Below are 15,522 nucleotides of genomic sequence, written 5' to 3' on the forward strand. Positions count from 1 at the left end.
AGACTCAATCATACGGCGACGTCGGTGTAAAGTTACAGCTGCCCCCCCTCCTCAATCATCCCAAACACGAAGAGATGGGGGGGGGGGGGGGGGTCATGGGACACAAAGCTATAAAAAGCCTCAAAGGTAGCAGGCCGGGTGACTCACCAACAGGCCGCTGAGGCGAAAGGCTCCGCCCATTCAGAAGGATTTTCACTCCGTTATTTCGAAAATGTATCAATTAATTAAATACAGTTCATGTAAAAAGCCAAGATAAATATGCAAAGATATTCCATGGCCATAATATATTATTATATGAATGTTTTTTAAATCATTAAAGCAAAATATTCTTGTTCTAAGTTCTAAGAAACGTCAGACCATCAATTACGGCATCTGAAGCAAAGCAGAGGAGCTGTGCAGGAGGAGGTGCTGGGTGGAGGGCATGTTTACGCTGGGGGGGGGCTTTTGTGCACCAGTTAGGGGCAGATATAGTCGCTGGGGGGGCAGGGCAAAAAAGAAGAACAAAAAACCAAACACCAACTATTTCCAGTTTCTCCTTTATTTCACAAGGATGTCGTGATCTGAGAGTCAGCATCCCAGAAACGGACGCTGGTCGTTTTATGTGATGCCGTGTTTCACCACCAGATGGCACCAGAGGGCGTGTCCGGTAAAAACCTGCCCAAACGAACGTCTTCGATTCCCCCCCCCCCCCCCCCCCCTTTTTATCCAGCGACGTTGTACATATTACGTGTCTTTTTAATTTATTTTGCATCTATGGAGTAATTTATTTTTATTTTTATTGGTATTGTTAAATGTAGGTGATTTATGTACTAAGGACTTTCAATGGAAACAAGACCGCAAGGGCTTTTTTGAAATGCTCCTCTTAGACCGGGTGTTTGACTGTACCTGTACTGGAATATATACTATTGTTTGACTGTATACTTGTACTGCTCTAACATTCTATTTAATAATTATATTAATCATCATCAAGCTATTTAATGAAAAATGATTTGATGACACACAGAAGTGGGGTTGGGAAATGTATCAGAAATGTTTGATTTAATTTTTGGGTTGATCCAGATAAATGACTTTTTCCACTTTAGCTGAAGCCTGGTGCAGCCATTCTGAAGGGAAACACATCTTGATATCAATGAGTTTAGAGTTGGATTTAAACCAAAAGTCTGAAAGAATATATTCCTCTGACAATTGTAAAGATACAGATTTGGCCAAAATGATGAAAGTCTTCTTTGGCTCGTGAACAAATTTGCAACAAAAGAAAACTTACTATAAGAAAGTTTAATTTACCAAGTGTCCTTTAGGAAAACGTCCATTTCTGGTTGCTTATGATGTTCAATAATTTCTCTGCAGTAAGAAGACAAAGTGATGTTTAACATATTTATTACATTTAACACTCATGAATAAACAATGAACACCATCATTATTGATGGACAAATATTTCTAGGAAACAGGTTCCTGAAGACAAAACAATTTTAATCAACTGTCTCAAACATTTTTTTTCATTAAAATAATTTCTCAATCAATCTTACAAAAATCATCAGTTCATTTCCTGAACATTTCCCCCCTAAATATTTCAAAGTAAGAGCTTCTCAACAGGGTCGAAGTCTTTTTTTTTTTAAACTGGAACAAAACATCACCTGAGACAAGAACGGTATGTAGGTAGACATTAATGAACAAATAATGAACTAAAATAATAAACAAAAACAATATATATACATTCACAGGGTGGAAGTTTTACAACTGTAAGGATTCTAAGCCCTGTGGATTCTCCTGTGACGTTTCAAATGTTCATTTTGTCTGAAAGCTTCGCCACAAGTTTTACAAACGTAAGGCTTCACTCCAGTGTGGATCCTCATGTGACGTTTCAAATGTTCATTTTGTGTAAAAGCTTTGCCACATGTTTTACAAATGTAAGGTTTCACTCCAGTGTGGATTCTCATGTGACTTATAAAACCGCTATTTTGTGTAAAAGCTTTGCCACAAGTTCTACAAATGAAAGGCTTCACTCCAGTGTGGATCCTCATGTGATGTTTCAAATGTTCATTTTGTGTAAAAGCTTTGCCACAAGTTTTACAAATGAAAGGCTTCTCTCCAGTGTGGATTTTCATGTGACTTATAAAACCGCTATTTCGCGTAAAAGCTTTGCCACATGCTTTACAAATGAAAGGCTTCTCTCCAGTGTGGATCCTCATGTGATGTTTCAAATGTTCATTTCGTGTAAAAGCTTTGCCACAAGTTTTACAAACGTAAGGCTTCACTCCAGTGTGGATCCTCATGTGATGTTTCAAATGTTCATTTCGTGTAAAAGCTTTGCCACATGCTTTACAAACGTAAGGCTTCTCTCCAGTGTGGATTCCCATGTGGACTTTAAGGTCACTGTTATTTGTGTAACACTCAATCTCAGCATCTTGTCTGCTTGTTCCACCTCCCTCATCATGGCTGGCAGATACGTGAGAGCTGTTAGAGATCAGCAGGTCAATGTCTGCAGCTCCTACCACAGAGATTATAACCGGCATGCTGACGACAGACTCGGTCTGTGCTGCACCATCCTCAGCTTTCATGCACAGAGTCTGAACGTCGCTCTGGTCATTTTCCTCATGAGCAGGATCCACCATGACGACATGAGTCTCCTGCTTCAGTACAAGCTGCTCTCCCTCATGACTGGTGTGGAGTTCCTCCGGTTCCTCTTTCAGGTGAGGAAGCTCTGGGTCCTCTTGCTTTATACTGGACTTCACCTCCTGGTAAAAGAGCTGCTGGTCAGCAGGAGCCTCCTCCTCCTCCTCCTCCTCCTCCTTACAGGCAGGAGGCTGTGGGCGACCTGGAGGGACAACAAACGGAGCATGACGCTACTGCGATGACACAAACGTAGACACATAAAGAAACGAGTTACCGCTTGATAAAATATGGACTAAATAATGGTCAAAACTTCCGTTTCATTACTTAAAAATAACGCTTCGTGTACCTATCCTGTGTAACTTCAACTCGGGTTGCAGGCGGGGATCCAGCAGGCCGCGCTGACGATTTCTCTCTTCTTCGTTTCTGACGACAGTTTTCGCTAAATATCCAGAAACATCCGCATCAGCAGCTGTTCGTCTGTTTTTAGCAAAATCTCTCAAAGAGTCAAACGAAGACATTTTAGTTCACCGAACTAAATACCCGAGAAACAAATATAACGTCGACTTTCTATGACTTCACTCACTCGTAACTGGCGCTACTAAACGTCTTTGTTGACTTCCGGTTGTTGTCCCCCCCAAAAAACCTCCGACTCGGAACTCGTCCGAACATATTTTTTTTTCATTTCCGCTGTCGCTGATTGTATGGATTCAGAAATGTACTGTTTCAAATCAATAGAAAGAGGTCATCAACTTCCACTTATTCCACCAACGACTGAAAAAAATCAGAAAACACACAAAAACGATAAAAACAGAAGAAAAGGAAAAAAAGGACACATTTAACCAGAGAAAACTCAACCGGAGAAAATAAACATTATATTTATATACCACATACTGTGGAGCACATATGTCAAAGTCAAGGCCCGGGGGCCACATCAGGCCGCGAGGTTTTCTACGGCCCCTGGGATGATATTGATTTATTATTAGAACCGGTCCGCAGTAAGCCCGCAGATCTTTTACACGCACCAATACTACATTTCCCACAATGCAACGGTGACGCACCGAGCAGTCGGCCACTTCATTTCAATATTTATGAGTGCAGCAGTCGTTAGTATAACAGTAAATTTAACTTTCAGATACCCCTGGTCTACGTCGCAAATCAATGTTAAAAATCGCTGTTTAATGGCTGCAAATGTGTATAGTGTGTTGAAATCCACACAATCTGGCACACATAATGGAAAAAGTCTGTTTATTACAACACAAAACAGACAAAAAAATAACCCAATGTATGCATGTAGAAGAGAACACACTGCTGTCTGAAACAAAACGATTTAACTGAAGATGCGTTTCAGCTCGAGAGCTGACGGGTTCAATAAAAAGCGGCGCAGCTGCGACAGCGTTTTAACACCGACCTCAGGCACAAAACATTCAACACGCTTTTCCCGGCACTCCGTGCCCATCCTCGGCTTCATACGGATAATCTCTCCGACCTCAGACGATTAACCGGAGCCTCTTTCCACGCATCTGGAGGGCTCCGAGTTCTGTTCCGGTTACATTGTAAGAGGAAAAGGAAAAGTGTGCACAAACAACACAGAAGATTTCATTGAAGAATGAGCGATATGAGCGATACTGGAGCGCGGCTTAAGGGAGAATAGATGGACCAGTCGGGCTGAGGAGGTGCGCGATCGTGGAGGAGGAGGTTCAAGGAACCGTGGGTGGTCACGGTGGACGGAAGGGTTGCTGCAGCATCACCAGGCGGACGGGCTGAGGGTTAAATCTGCGTTTATTGTTGTTGTTGTTGTTGGTGGGCTGGAGCTCCTAGCTGGGAGAGAGCGCAGGGCTGGGTTCGGTGCTGATGCTGACCAGACACTCGCTGGATTTCAGGCTGGCCAAGGACCTGGAGCTCGGCAAAGACGCCAGAGAGCCGCACAGGCCCAGCATGGAAGGCGTGTTGTCTTTCCCTGCAGGCGCGATAAACAGAGAAGAAGAAAGGTAGTCGTAGTAGGCTTCTGATCCATGCATAGTTCAGGCTGCCCACGTTCGAAGACGCAAACAGACATCAAGTGTTCCATTTGTAGGAGTGTGCATGCAGATGTGCACGGCTGACCGCCTGCTGCAGCGGAGGCAGAATAAATCCCTGTTTCACGGCTGCAAGTGAAGTCAAGCCCGGCTCAGCGCGGCGTAAAACTGCTGATCTCTCCGAAAGTCGCTAAATAATTCAATATTGCAGCGATGCTGCGGGTTTTTTTACCTGCTGGGGTCCAGGCGACGTCTCCGTTCTGCCTCCCATCGGCCCTCTGGGAGTCGGAGTTCAGGCTGATTTCAGCAGAAAGCTGCTCAAAGCTGTGGAAACTCCTCCTGGAGGGGATAAAAAACATCACGGAACAAATGCCCCAGAACGTTTCCACGTGAAATGAATAGCTTCCGTCCTCCGTGCACGAACACGAGCTAAAATAAAACGGAGCAACGCATCGGGTCACCTGCGGAAAAGCTCCACGTCGCCCTGGTTGTTTGCGATGGCCGACCACTGGTTGACCAGCGGGATGGAGAGATCTTTAGCCAGATGGGAGGAATCGCGAGGCATGAAGGCGGAACTGAAGGAACCGCACAGCAAAAATTCATTGGACTCAGAACTTTCCATCCAAAATCAGGGTTCTATTTAAACGGGGTTTGCCTTCTCACAGTTGCGCCTGCAGCTCCAGCACCACGGCCTCCAGCTCCTTCTTCTCCTGCTGGCCCTGGACAGTCAGCTCCTCCACGTTAGCTCTCAGACGCCTGTTGTCGGTCTCCACGTTCTTCAGCTGCGACTCCCGCAGGCGCACCAGCTCCTCCAGGTAACCCTGCGGGGATCGGAAGTGAAGCGGTTCGTCCACAGAAACCCCGAAGGAGCGCGGGCCTCGGCTTTTTCCGCTGTCACCTTTTGGGCGTAGACGATCTTGAACCGCTGCTCCATCTTGCGGCACTTATTGCGCCAGCTCTCCTCGTCGGTCACCAGGGGGACGTAGGGGTGCTCCGGGACGCTCTCCTCGCTATTGCTGCTGTCCACGCTGCGGCGGTCCTCCTCGTCGCTCAGGTACTCGTAGCTGTGCATCAGAGGCGGCTCAGTCCATCGTCGATGACGGAGACGGGCAAGGCTGAGACGGATCTGATAAGGGCTAAGGCGAATTAAAAAGAGAATAGCACCTCTGGGTGAACTTCAGGTACGGCGTGTAGTCGATCACGGGTGGCGATTTCCCGTCCAGAGTCTCCCCCTTCAAGCAAAAACTGCACAGAAAAGAGAGACACGAAGAGTCTGTCCTAAAAATGATTCTACAAGTGGCGCTAAATATCAAAGGAATCAAACGTAGCATTCGCCGTGAAAATGTTTGTTCAAGGCGTGAAAAATAAATCCGCTTTCCCTCCGTCTGTGCATCAGGCATGATTTGAGATACATCATTAATACGGAAATGCATTAAACGTGAGAACGTATTATTCATGGATGCATGGCGAGTTACTAAACGAAGGAGTGGCAACCCCCCCCCCCCATGTCAGGTCGTAAGAGATTCCCGAGTCAGCTATATCTAAAATAAACCTTTTAAATGCCTAATTATTCAATAAAGCCTCTTGAGGATCCATTAATGTATTGATTTTCTGCAGAAGTCTTCACCTGAAGTCGATGGCGCTCAGTCCGATCAGCATGCCCGTCAGGACCGTGGCCTCCTCTCTCAGCATGATGGCTCCATCGTCATAGAACCTCCTGCAAGACAAAGAAATGGGCATAACCCTGACCCAGCAGTGGCTCTACCTCTGAATGAATCCTTATTTTAAGTCATATTTTCCTCCGCTGTTAAAGTTACGTGACCCGACCTGGTTGTTCTCGTGTCCCTCAGAGCCGTGGATACGTATTCGGAAAGACGTTTCTCCATCAGCGCCACTCGGATCCACGCACGCCCCTGTGAGATAGTGTAAAAACGTGAGTAGGAACAAGAGGGTCTTCCTTGCTGCCGTCCCTCGCGAGCGTCCCACGCACACGGGACACGCCGGCCGTCACGCACGCAACTGCAACCGCAAGCGCCCTTGCCTTGGCTCGAGACGTGCTGATGTTCTCGATGTTCTCGATGCTGGCGATGCAGTTGTTCTGCACCTTGCTGCACGCCAGCCGGATGTATTCCCAGAAACTGCGTTGTCCATCGGAGCTGAACCAGCTCCCGGAACCTGGCGCCAGATTAAGACATGAATCATCCCTGCTCTGCTCTGCAAATGTTCAGGAGCTACTTAACAAAAAGGATGCAAAGAGTGTTTCGTAACGGGTCCGCACGCTGATCTCTGGGGCTGTGAGCTGTGGAGTACCCCAGGGCAGCTGTCTTGGGCCATTACTGTACACACTTACTCCCACAGTAAGCACGTCGTAACCACGGCAACGACACAGCTAGCTGTCTAATCCATGCATGCTTTAGAACTTTTGAAACCGCCTGTCTGTTCTCGCGCGTTACCTTTGAAGCGGTGGCTGAGGATGTGCTCTAAAATGGCAGCGAAGTTGACAAACTCCTCGGATGAATCGTCTATGGGCTCCGCTGTGTACTTCTCCAGAAGAGTCTTGACAGAAAATCTGAAATGATAACAGACACCCCCGCCCCCCCAAAAAAAACAGGAATTTAAGAAACACCAAACAAAGCAACAGATTTGAGGTGTTTCACCTTTCCAGCGACCTTCACTGAAAGAGTCATTTGTATGTAATGGAAAAACAAATGTATAGATGAAATCTTCCTTTAAAATCCCTCCTGGGGGTGGGGGGGTCATCTATTGCATACAACACCGCCGCCGTGTGTTGTATCCAAGCAGACAAACGCCCTACTGTATCTGAACCCTGCAACAATAGCGCGGATTCGTGGGGGGGGGGTTCGTTTTTGGGAACCATGCCATCTTATCACGCTGAGGTCACCCCAATTGTCTTGTGTGCTGCACAATATAGCCCTTCAGTGCTTTGGTGGCGCTATCATGAAGGCAATACAATCAGCCCCTGTCTAAAAGGGTCTTCGTGCACACTGTGCTTCCGGGTCCTGTTGGCACCGGCCAGCATCAAGCAATGATCAAATAATTCCCTCCCTCTCATCCATACATCATGGTCAGATCTATTTAGGGCAACCTACTGTCGCCGCTTTTGTTTGGCTTTTGACCTTACATTCGCACCCTGCTGCACCCGCCATGCAGCTCGCGTGTTAGCAGCCGGCATTCAGGCATGAGCGCGGGCTGACCGACCTTTATTTCAAATGGGCAACACTAGCATCACTGAGGGCAAGACTGCCCTGGCTGTGGGAAGCACCTCCATTGCCAGGGGAAAAACGACCGTCTCCATGGGCAACTCCTCCGTCTTCAGGGGAGTGACCACCACCTCCGTGGGAGACTCCACAATCCAAAGGCAAAAGACGACTGTCGCTCTGGGACGGGCAAGTTTCAGCAGGGGAACCACCACCACATCCTTCCGTAAAGCCTTGATGCCCAAGCGCAGGGACAACTAGATGGAAGGGGCTGCCGGAGTCAGGAATAAGACACCCAAAGCAGCCGAGCAATCCGGAAAAGACTCTAACAATGAGTGGAAAGCCACATTCTCGTCAAGCAAGACCTCCTTCACCAAAGGCAGAGTTTTGATTCTGAGGACTAAGTACGCCATCTCCTGGGGTAAATACTCCATCTCCTGGAGCAGAACCACCGGAACTTTGGGCAACAGCAGCTTAGCGGTGGGCAAAATCTCTGTTACAAGAGGGGAGACCACAAGCTCTCTCACCAGCCTGACCCTCACGCATGGGAAAAGGTCCGTGACTGTGACCAAAACGACCCTCGTCAGGGGCAAAGAGAGGCACAGCAACGTCTACTGGAACTTTCACACATGATGCCTGCGCGCACATTACAAACCCAAGGATATTTTTATCTGGCCAGGGTTAAGCAGGTCAGACGTGTCTTCTTCAAAGTGTCTGCGAAAGGTACAAAAAAGTGGATTCCAGAGTAAGAAAGCACTAAATGAGTCGTGAGTCTGTTGGGTTTTAACAGGAAGCCACGCTAATCAAATGTGTGTGATGAGATGACGGTTTATGGTCAGGGAGGGAATGTGAGAAACATCTGTGTGGGACGCATGTGGAGACACAAGAGAGAGTGTGCACTATTCCCCTGTGTATCGTGTATGTACTTTGGACAACGAGTTTACGTCTGTGATATGAATGTGGTATTTCTGATCACATCTCTATAACTATTCTGCCAGATGTCCAATAGGAAACAACTAAGAAACTGTAAAAGCTGGTCGGTGTAATAATGCTTATAAAAGGTAACGTGTCTCAACTCCGCTTGGCTTGATTGCTTTGTGACTTTTTTTGAGAGAGATATTCGACGACCTAAATGACATAAAGTCTCAGAATACAGAGGAGGTGCAATCAAAGCCTGAACCACATGTGGAGGACATGAAGTCGGTCATCCTTGCTATTATCGTTTCTGAGACAGCGCCACTCATTTCATATATGGTTTACACAGTTGTACACACAAGCAATGTCTTACAATCAGAGGCCATAGGGAACAATGGCTCAGAAGATAGTGATGTCACTACAGATTGCTCCCTTTGCAACAATGCGCCCTTCAACCATCTGGTGTCGTTGTAGAGATAGGACAATCGCTCCACTGTCCCAGCCCCGCCCCCCGGCCACCTACGATTGCCTCTGTGCATTCACAGCGACACATGGGTAGTATGTGGCCTTCCAGAGCCCACGTCCATCATCTCAACAAAAGCATTATACGACATGGGGGTCGTGCTATCCACGCTTAGCATTCTGGTACACTCTGGATCGTAGCTTACGATTATCCCACAGGGGACAGAGCAGGGTGGCGCTTGCATGAGTGTCCGATGCTTCGAGTTGAGTGAGCCCCGAACCCCGCCGTCGGACCTGGGTAAGGAAGAGCAGCCGCTCCTCAATGGGGAACACCAGCTTCACCGAGGGGAAGACGGCCTTAACTGTGGGCAACACCAGCATAAAGAGGGGCAAAAGCAAGATTGCAATGGGGAACTCCTCTATCACCAGGGGCAAGAGCACAACATCTCTCGGCGCCTCCACCATCACCAGCGGGAAGACCAAGATCGCCCTGGGCGGCGCCTCCTTCAGCAGAGGCTCCACCACCACCTCTTTTCGGAAAGCCATCCTACCCAAACGCAAGACGCTCTAGATGAGAGGGGATCTCGTCCCGGGGTGGGGGGAATGGCACAAATTGGTACAGGAAAACAACACCGTCTCAGAGAATACATGGACACCACTACCGCATCGCCACAGGGTCTGTTCCAACCGAGAGCAAAAACTGGATTAAATCTACTTTTGGACCTTTGATTTGTTTTTGACGGATTTATCAAGGAAACAGGTCAGTGGTATCTTAAGACTACCTTCTAAATGTATCTATAAATGACCAAGTAGTTCAGTCAGGAGTCAAGGATTTAGAGACTTTCAGGATGATCCACTCCACCATAGACCACAAACAAGACTAATTCTACATTCCCAGTTTGCTGGAAAGTACCAATATTAGTTGGGGAAGAGAAATGCAACAAGATCTGCTCTGAAGCCTAGATGCCCATTTGGAACAAGGAGTCCCTAAATTACTGAGACATAATTTCCTTTGTGAGGAAATGAGGTTTTATGAAATAAAGTAAATCCATACTAAGGCAAAACCACCAAGTGCCGCTGGTGGTCCCCAGTTCTCCATAAGGGGACAACTAGTAGATGGTAAACCCATCTGATGATGTTTGAGCACTTGAACTTTGATGAAAAGACACTTGCTGACCTCTGAGCCACTGAACATACAATTATCTCAGGACTTCAAGTTATTTTGATCTGAGGTTCAGCTCAAGCGCCTCAAGTGCAAAATGGTCTGAGCGCAACAGCTACATGTTCTTGGTACGATCTGACACTGGAAAACAACTGCAGGACTGTCCAACAAGAGCCTTTTGTGCCCCCAGCCTGAATCGCTGCCAAGCCCACTCCCTGCTCTCTTTCAAATGCCCTCTTGTCCCCCCTTTCTCACTTCTTGATTGTACTTTCAAGGGTTTTTTCGACCAGGACAGCCGAAAGCCACATTTACAAGCCAAGTCACTGAACTTAAACATACTTTAACTCCTTCAGCCTTCCAGAAAACATTCCCTTGACTCCTTTGCCTGTCTCTCCCTTCCTCTTTCTGTCTTTCTCTTTAGTCTTGGCACTAAGAACAGGATCAGATGCCGTAGGCGGACTCCTCACCGGCCACATTGTGTAACACCCATCAAGCATGGAGGGTAGGACGAGATGTCCCTTCCTGTACTGGATCGCCAGACAAGGCCAAGAGACAAAAGTGCTTAGAAGAATATTATGATAAGAATGAATCCAGAATAGAGTCGCAAAACTACGTCGAGAAAGCACCCCCAGTTTCGTGGTTAGAGGATGTGCAGAGGGACAGCGGGACGAATGGACAAGCTGGACAGTGAGGACGATGGGATGAGGAGTACAGAGTGTAAATCAGATGTTTGAACTTGACAGAGGGGTAAAAGAGAGAGTGGGTGGATCTGCAGGAGAGAGACGCCCAAACGATTGGACAAACCTGAAAAAAGAGCCACAAATAAGCCAAGCTTTGAAAATGCGAAATAATATTGCGATAGAAAATGCTCTGCCGCTCATGTAGGATCAAGTTATTCTGAATAGTTCTTTGAAAATGGACCAGAGACCGATGGAACACGGCAGCCCCTCACTGTTGTTCACAAGAGCCACCCACTTGCAGAAGCATGTCCCTGAGACATGAATGCGTAGCGGTGTTTACTCCAGCACACAACCGTCTATTCTCCGGTCCAGAACCACGCCCCGGACCAGCTCAGACCTCGGGCGAGATGCAGCCCATCGCCGCCCGCCCTCCTTCGCCTTCCCGCTGCTCTTGTTTACAGCAAGCGGCCGAAGGGATGACGCCTCACGTCAGACCTGTCAAGTCTCACTCATCTTATTTATGTTTCCTTAGGTTCACCGTGTCCACGGCAACGCCGCCCCATCCAGGCGCGACGACGCTGCATAAAACGGCGATCACCACAGCGCAGCTTCAGATTTTTAAAGTCTAAACGTTATCGCAGTCCTTTCATTATTTTCTCCACCTTCTAAAATCAGCACCTAAATTTACTTTTCAAAATAAGGGCTGCGATACCAGTTTCACTTCATTATTACCCCTGAACAGACCCCGGGAATCAGTTTCCACAAAAAAAAAAAAGAATTATTGAGAATTGAACTAGTTAATCTCTGTGTGTGTTGATTGTATTTTAAACATGTATGATGTCACAGTGAGGTAGAAGAGGTCAGACTTCACGTATACAGGCGTATATTAGGGAATACAAAGTGTACTAATAGCATTAACTGCTAAGTTAGCATAGCCAAGTGGCGGTTCGACCCGCGGAGTCTGGATCCCGCCCAGCCAGATGCTCCACCCGCCACGCCCTTGATTCAGGTCCTCTCTCCAATGAGACGGGGCAAAAACACACAACAACCTGACTACTTGAATCAACTGACCAGAAAAAGGTCGGAAACATCACGAAGGAGGAGAGAGAGAGACTCGCCCGAAAGACGTCGCCCTCCGACCGAACCTAATCAATGCAGATCGTTAGCAAACAGAAAGGATCTGAGCGTTACTGACAGGAAGCCGTTTGAGATTCATTCGTGTCTCGACTTGTGTCTTTTGTCTTTAATACGCTTCGGCGATTAAACTGCAGTTTTTTGTGTCCTGGCTAATCGTTTTCTGTGTCGTTAGTCCGTCGTGAGAACTTTCTTTACTTTGCAATCAAGCTTGTGTGTTCTTGTGCTTCATTTTAAAAAGCCCCCCCCCCAAAAAAAGGTACTGGAATAAAAAAAACATTTGATTGTGAGTCTATTGGAGCGTCTTTTATTTGTCTTCTGAATTGCACAAGTTTTAAAAATAAACAGGATAAAGTGTGGATGACCTCACATTCATTTATTTGAAATCTGAAGTATTATATAGACTTTGTGTTTATTCGACATGATGCTTTGGGCTTCCAGAACTGAGCATCTCTTCACATGGTCTTAAAAGTCTTCCCCTCGGACCGAAGGATGCTGATGGGGGGGGGGGGCATGGGGGTGCATGGGAGGGTCCTTCCCCTGGCCAAAATGCCCTTGTCCCACACAGACACTGAACCTCAAGTGATGGAGGGCTTGTTCTCTCCACTCTGGCTCTCTTCGGGGATCTGCAGCATTTGCACATTACAGTATTCTCATGTTATTGTGAAGCTGCTGCATCATCATCATCATCATCGATTCCCGTGAGAGATTTAATGTGGAAACAGATATTTGCTCTCTAAAACCAGAGGGTGTGACAGCAGGGCTTGCCGAAGGTGAAAACGCACCTGCCGTCGTGGACATCTCTTTGAGATTCCACGCAGCCTGCCGGCCGTGACGTGACGCCTACCTGCAGACCGTGATGAGGTTTTTTCGCTCCACGCCGACGCTCCGAGCAGACGCCTTTTTGGACGTCAGACCCATAGCCATTGCTGCCTGAAGGCAGCCCGACTCCATCCAGCGGCGGCCCCGGGGCCTCTTCGGGAGCCGTGCCCAGGCCAGGACCCCTCCCTCCCCGCCTGTGTCCTACAAACACGCCTCTGTCCTCTGCGGGAAGCCGCGGATGCTGCCGCCGGAGGTGGAGGACAAGAAAGCGGCCGAGCAGGCAGGGTCGAGGTAACGAGAGTAGAATTAGACGCACAACTTCCGCTCAGGCCTTTCAAATTAAAATCTTCTTCTTCGTGCATTTCTGTGTTAATTGTCGAATCGCAATGCTTTTATTTCCTTTGGTATTTCCGGTTTCACTCAGCATACCGCCTGCTTGAAATCCTCCGGGACGCCAGGTGGCGCTGTGGCGTCTGCGGTTATTTATAATCGGAGGAGGAAACATGGCGGATTCTGAGGAACCAAAAGCGGGCCCTTGCACCTTTTTGTTCAAGAAATCCACCAAGAAGTTCTCCGGAAGAAAGAGAAAAGCGAGCGATAGCGATAAAGGTAGGAATTACTAATTTAATGTTCGAAAATCCGGTGTGGGTTTATCAACGTTTCTGAAATACGAATGTACTTACAGTGACCGACAAGTGTTTATCTTTTTTATTGTTATGTCGGAACCGAATAGCTTCGTTATAACAGACAGAATGAGGAGTTAGTCTGTCGCTGAACCAAAAATAACATTTAATATATTTTTTTTGCTTCCCAGATGGCAATAGCGATGAGGACCAGGGTTCTGTGGTCAGAAAAGAAAAGAAAGGCATTCGGGAAAACCCCATGATTCAGCGGGTATAAAATAATAATAATAATGTAAAATCCATCCGTGAGGTACGTCTGATCCCGATGTTTCCTGTTTCAGTCAAAAAAGGTGGAGAGAGACGCCGTATCTTCCAGTGAAAGTGAGGATGACAAAGGCAAGAAGATCACGGTGGCCTACAAATCCACGCGGTCAGCGGTAAATTGAGATTTTTATTTATTTATTCTCTCCTGGATTGTAAAATGTAATCCTAAACTTTTGTTAACCTCCAAGCTCCTCCATTACGCACATTAATTTATGTTGTGAAGCCATATTGAATTCTTTTTAAATTTTATTTTCACACCGCCATTCTCTCAATCCCCGCTCCTCGAAAAAGAAACCGGAGGGGCCAGACGACATGGGTGCGACGGCTACGTACGAGATGGACACAGAAAGGGACAATGACGCTCAGGCCATCTTTGAAAGGAGTCAGAAGATCCAAGAGGTTGGACATTAAATGTTCTTCTCCGTGTTCGTACAGGCACTTCCTGCTCACCTCTTCTCTCCTACAACAGGAACTTACGGGTAAAGAAGACGATAAAATCTACCGTGGCATCAACAACTACCAAAAGTTTATAAAGCCCAAAGACACCACCATGGGCAACGCCTCCTCCGGGCTGGTCAGGTGAGCGCTGACGAGACGCTCTATATTTCTGATCCGCTTTTTCGATCAGTTACCGGTATTTGACTTCATTGACAAACGTTTTTGGACAGGAAAGGACCGATCCGAGCCCCCGAACACCTGAGAGCCACGGTGAGGTGGGATTACCAGCCGGACATCTGCAAAGACTACAAGGAAACCGGTTTCTGTGGTTTTGGAGGTGAGCGAGAAGAGACCGGGCGCCGTTAAACTGTCAGCCATTTTGTTAAATGGAGGATCCCTCACCGTTTCCCTCTCCTGCGATCAGACAGCTGCAAATTCCTCCACGACAGATCCGACTACAAACACGGCTGGCAGATCGAGAGGGAATTGGACGAAGGCCAGTACGGCGCGAACGGTGAGTTCAGGCGGAGGATTTTTCCGTGTTGTGCGCCTGCATCAGCATCTCCTGAAGACTCTGTGCCTTCTAGATGATGAGAACTACGAGGTGAGCAGCGATGAGGAGGATTTGCCCTTCAAGTGCTTCATCTGCAGGGAGTCCTACAAGAATCCCATCATCACAAAGTAAGCCCCCCCCACCCCCACCCCCTCTCCTCTCCTCTCCCAAGCTTCGTTCAGTCACGTAATGTTAACCAAATGTTTCCCAGGTGCCGGCACTACTTCTGTGAAGCTTGTGCCCTTCAGCATTACCGCAAGTCGAAGCGTTGCTACGTATGCAACACGCAAACCAACGGCGTGTTCAACCCCGCTAAAGGTTAGCATGTTTGCGCTCGTCCTTTGAGGCAGGGGGGGAGTGGGGGGGGGGCGAACTGCTTTCAATGACCGCCCTTCAACTATTTTTGCTTTATTCCAGAGTTGATGGCCAAGATTGAGAAACGTCAAGCTCTATCTGAGCAGCCCCCGTCAGATGAGGAAGATTAGCGCCGTCGGAACTCTTCCTCCTTTCCTTCAAAGTGTTTTGTCTGTAAATTTGGATTAAAATCTTTGTTTGCTAACAAA

At 47.5% G+C, this 15,522-nt stretch overlaps 4 protein-coding genes across 5 annotated transcripts; 2 read left to right on the forward strand and 2 right to left on the reverse strand.

The window, feature by feature from the left end:
• Nucleotides 1-1,748: 1,748 nt before the first annotated feature.
• On the reverse strand, nucleotides 1,749-2,384 carry LOC137906129 (zinc finger protein 383-like). The gene has a single exon (XM_068750434.1). It carries the CDS (start codon nucleotides 2,355-2,357, stop codon nucleotides 1,749-1,751), a length of 609 nt encoding a protein of 202 aa, XP_068606535.1. The 5' UTR covers nucleotides 2,358-2,384.
• A 1,509-nt stretch (nucleotides 2,385-3,893) lies between these two features.
• rundc3aa (RUN domain containing 3Aa) lies at nucleotides 3,894-13,307 on the reverse strand. 2 transcript variants are annotated; one of them, XM_068750409.1, is made up of 11 exons: nucleotides 13,047-13,307; nucleotides 7,082-7,197; nucleotides 6,670-6,803; nucleotides 6,456-6,541; nucleotides 6,256-6,345; nucleotides 5,793-5,873; nucleotides 5,527-5,692; nucleotides 5,292-5,449; nucleotides 5,090-5,203; nucleotides 4,861-4,967; nucleotides 3,894-4,564 (listed from the first exon to the last, which is right to left on the reverse strand). In XM_068750409.1, exons 1-11 carry the CDS (start codon nucleotides 13,151-13,153, stop codon nucleotides 4,428-4,430), a joined length of 1,296 nt encoding a protein of 431 aa, XP_068606510.1. In that variant the 5' UTR covers nucleotides 13,154-13,307; the 3' UTR covers nucleotides 3,894-4,427. The 2 variants fall into 2 exon arrangements, with proteins under 2 accessions (XP_068606510.1, XP_068606509.1); XM_068750408.1 differs by having other exon boundaries at nucleotides 3,894-4,570.
• On the forward strand, nucleotides 9,546-12,821 carry zwi (zwilling). The gene is made up of 2 exons (XM_068750433.1): nucleotides 9,546-9,983; nucleotides 11,598-12,821. Exon 1 carries the CDS (start codon nucleotides 9,546-9,548, stop codon nucleotides 9,792-9,794), a length of 249 nt encoding a protein of 82 aa, XP_068606534.1. The 3' UTR covers nucleotides 9,795-9,983; nucleotides 11,598-12,821.
• Nucleotides 13,308-13,517: 210 nt separating the features above from the next.
• Nucleotides 13,518-15,522, forward strand: rnf113a (ring finger protein 113A). Its single transcript, XM_068750421.1, has 10 exons — nucleotides 13,518-13,630; nucleotides 13,836-13,915; nucleotides 13,986-14,081; nucleotides 14,260-14,367; nucleotides 14,438-14,547; nucleotides 14,637-14,743; nucleotides 14,831-14,920; nucleotides 14,994-15,087; nucleotides 15,171-15,277; nucleotides 15,377-15,522. The coding sequence occupies exons 1-10, from the start codon at nucleotides 13,525-13,527 to the stop codon at nucleotides 15,442-15,444; spliced, it is 966 nt and encodes a 321-aa protein (XP_068606522.1). The 5' UTR covers nucleotides 13,518-13,524; the 3' UTR covers nucleotides 15,445-15,522.

This window comes from Brachionichthys hirsutus, chromosome 16 (genome assembly GCF_040956055.1).
Source record: "Brachionichthys hirsutus isolate HB-005 chromosome 16, CSIRO-AGI_Bhir_v1, whole genome shotgun sequence".
NCBI lineage: Eukaryota > Metazoa > Chordata > Actinopteri > Lophiiformes > Brachionichthyidae > Brachionichthys > Brachionichthys hirsutus.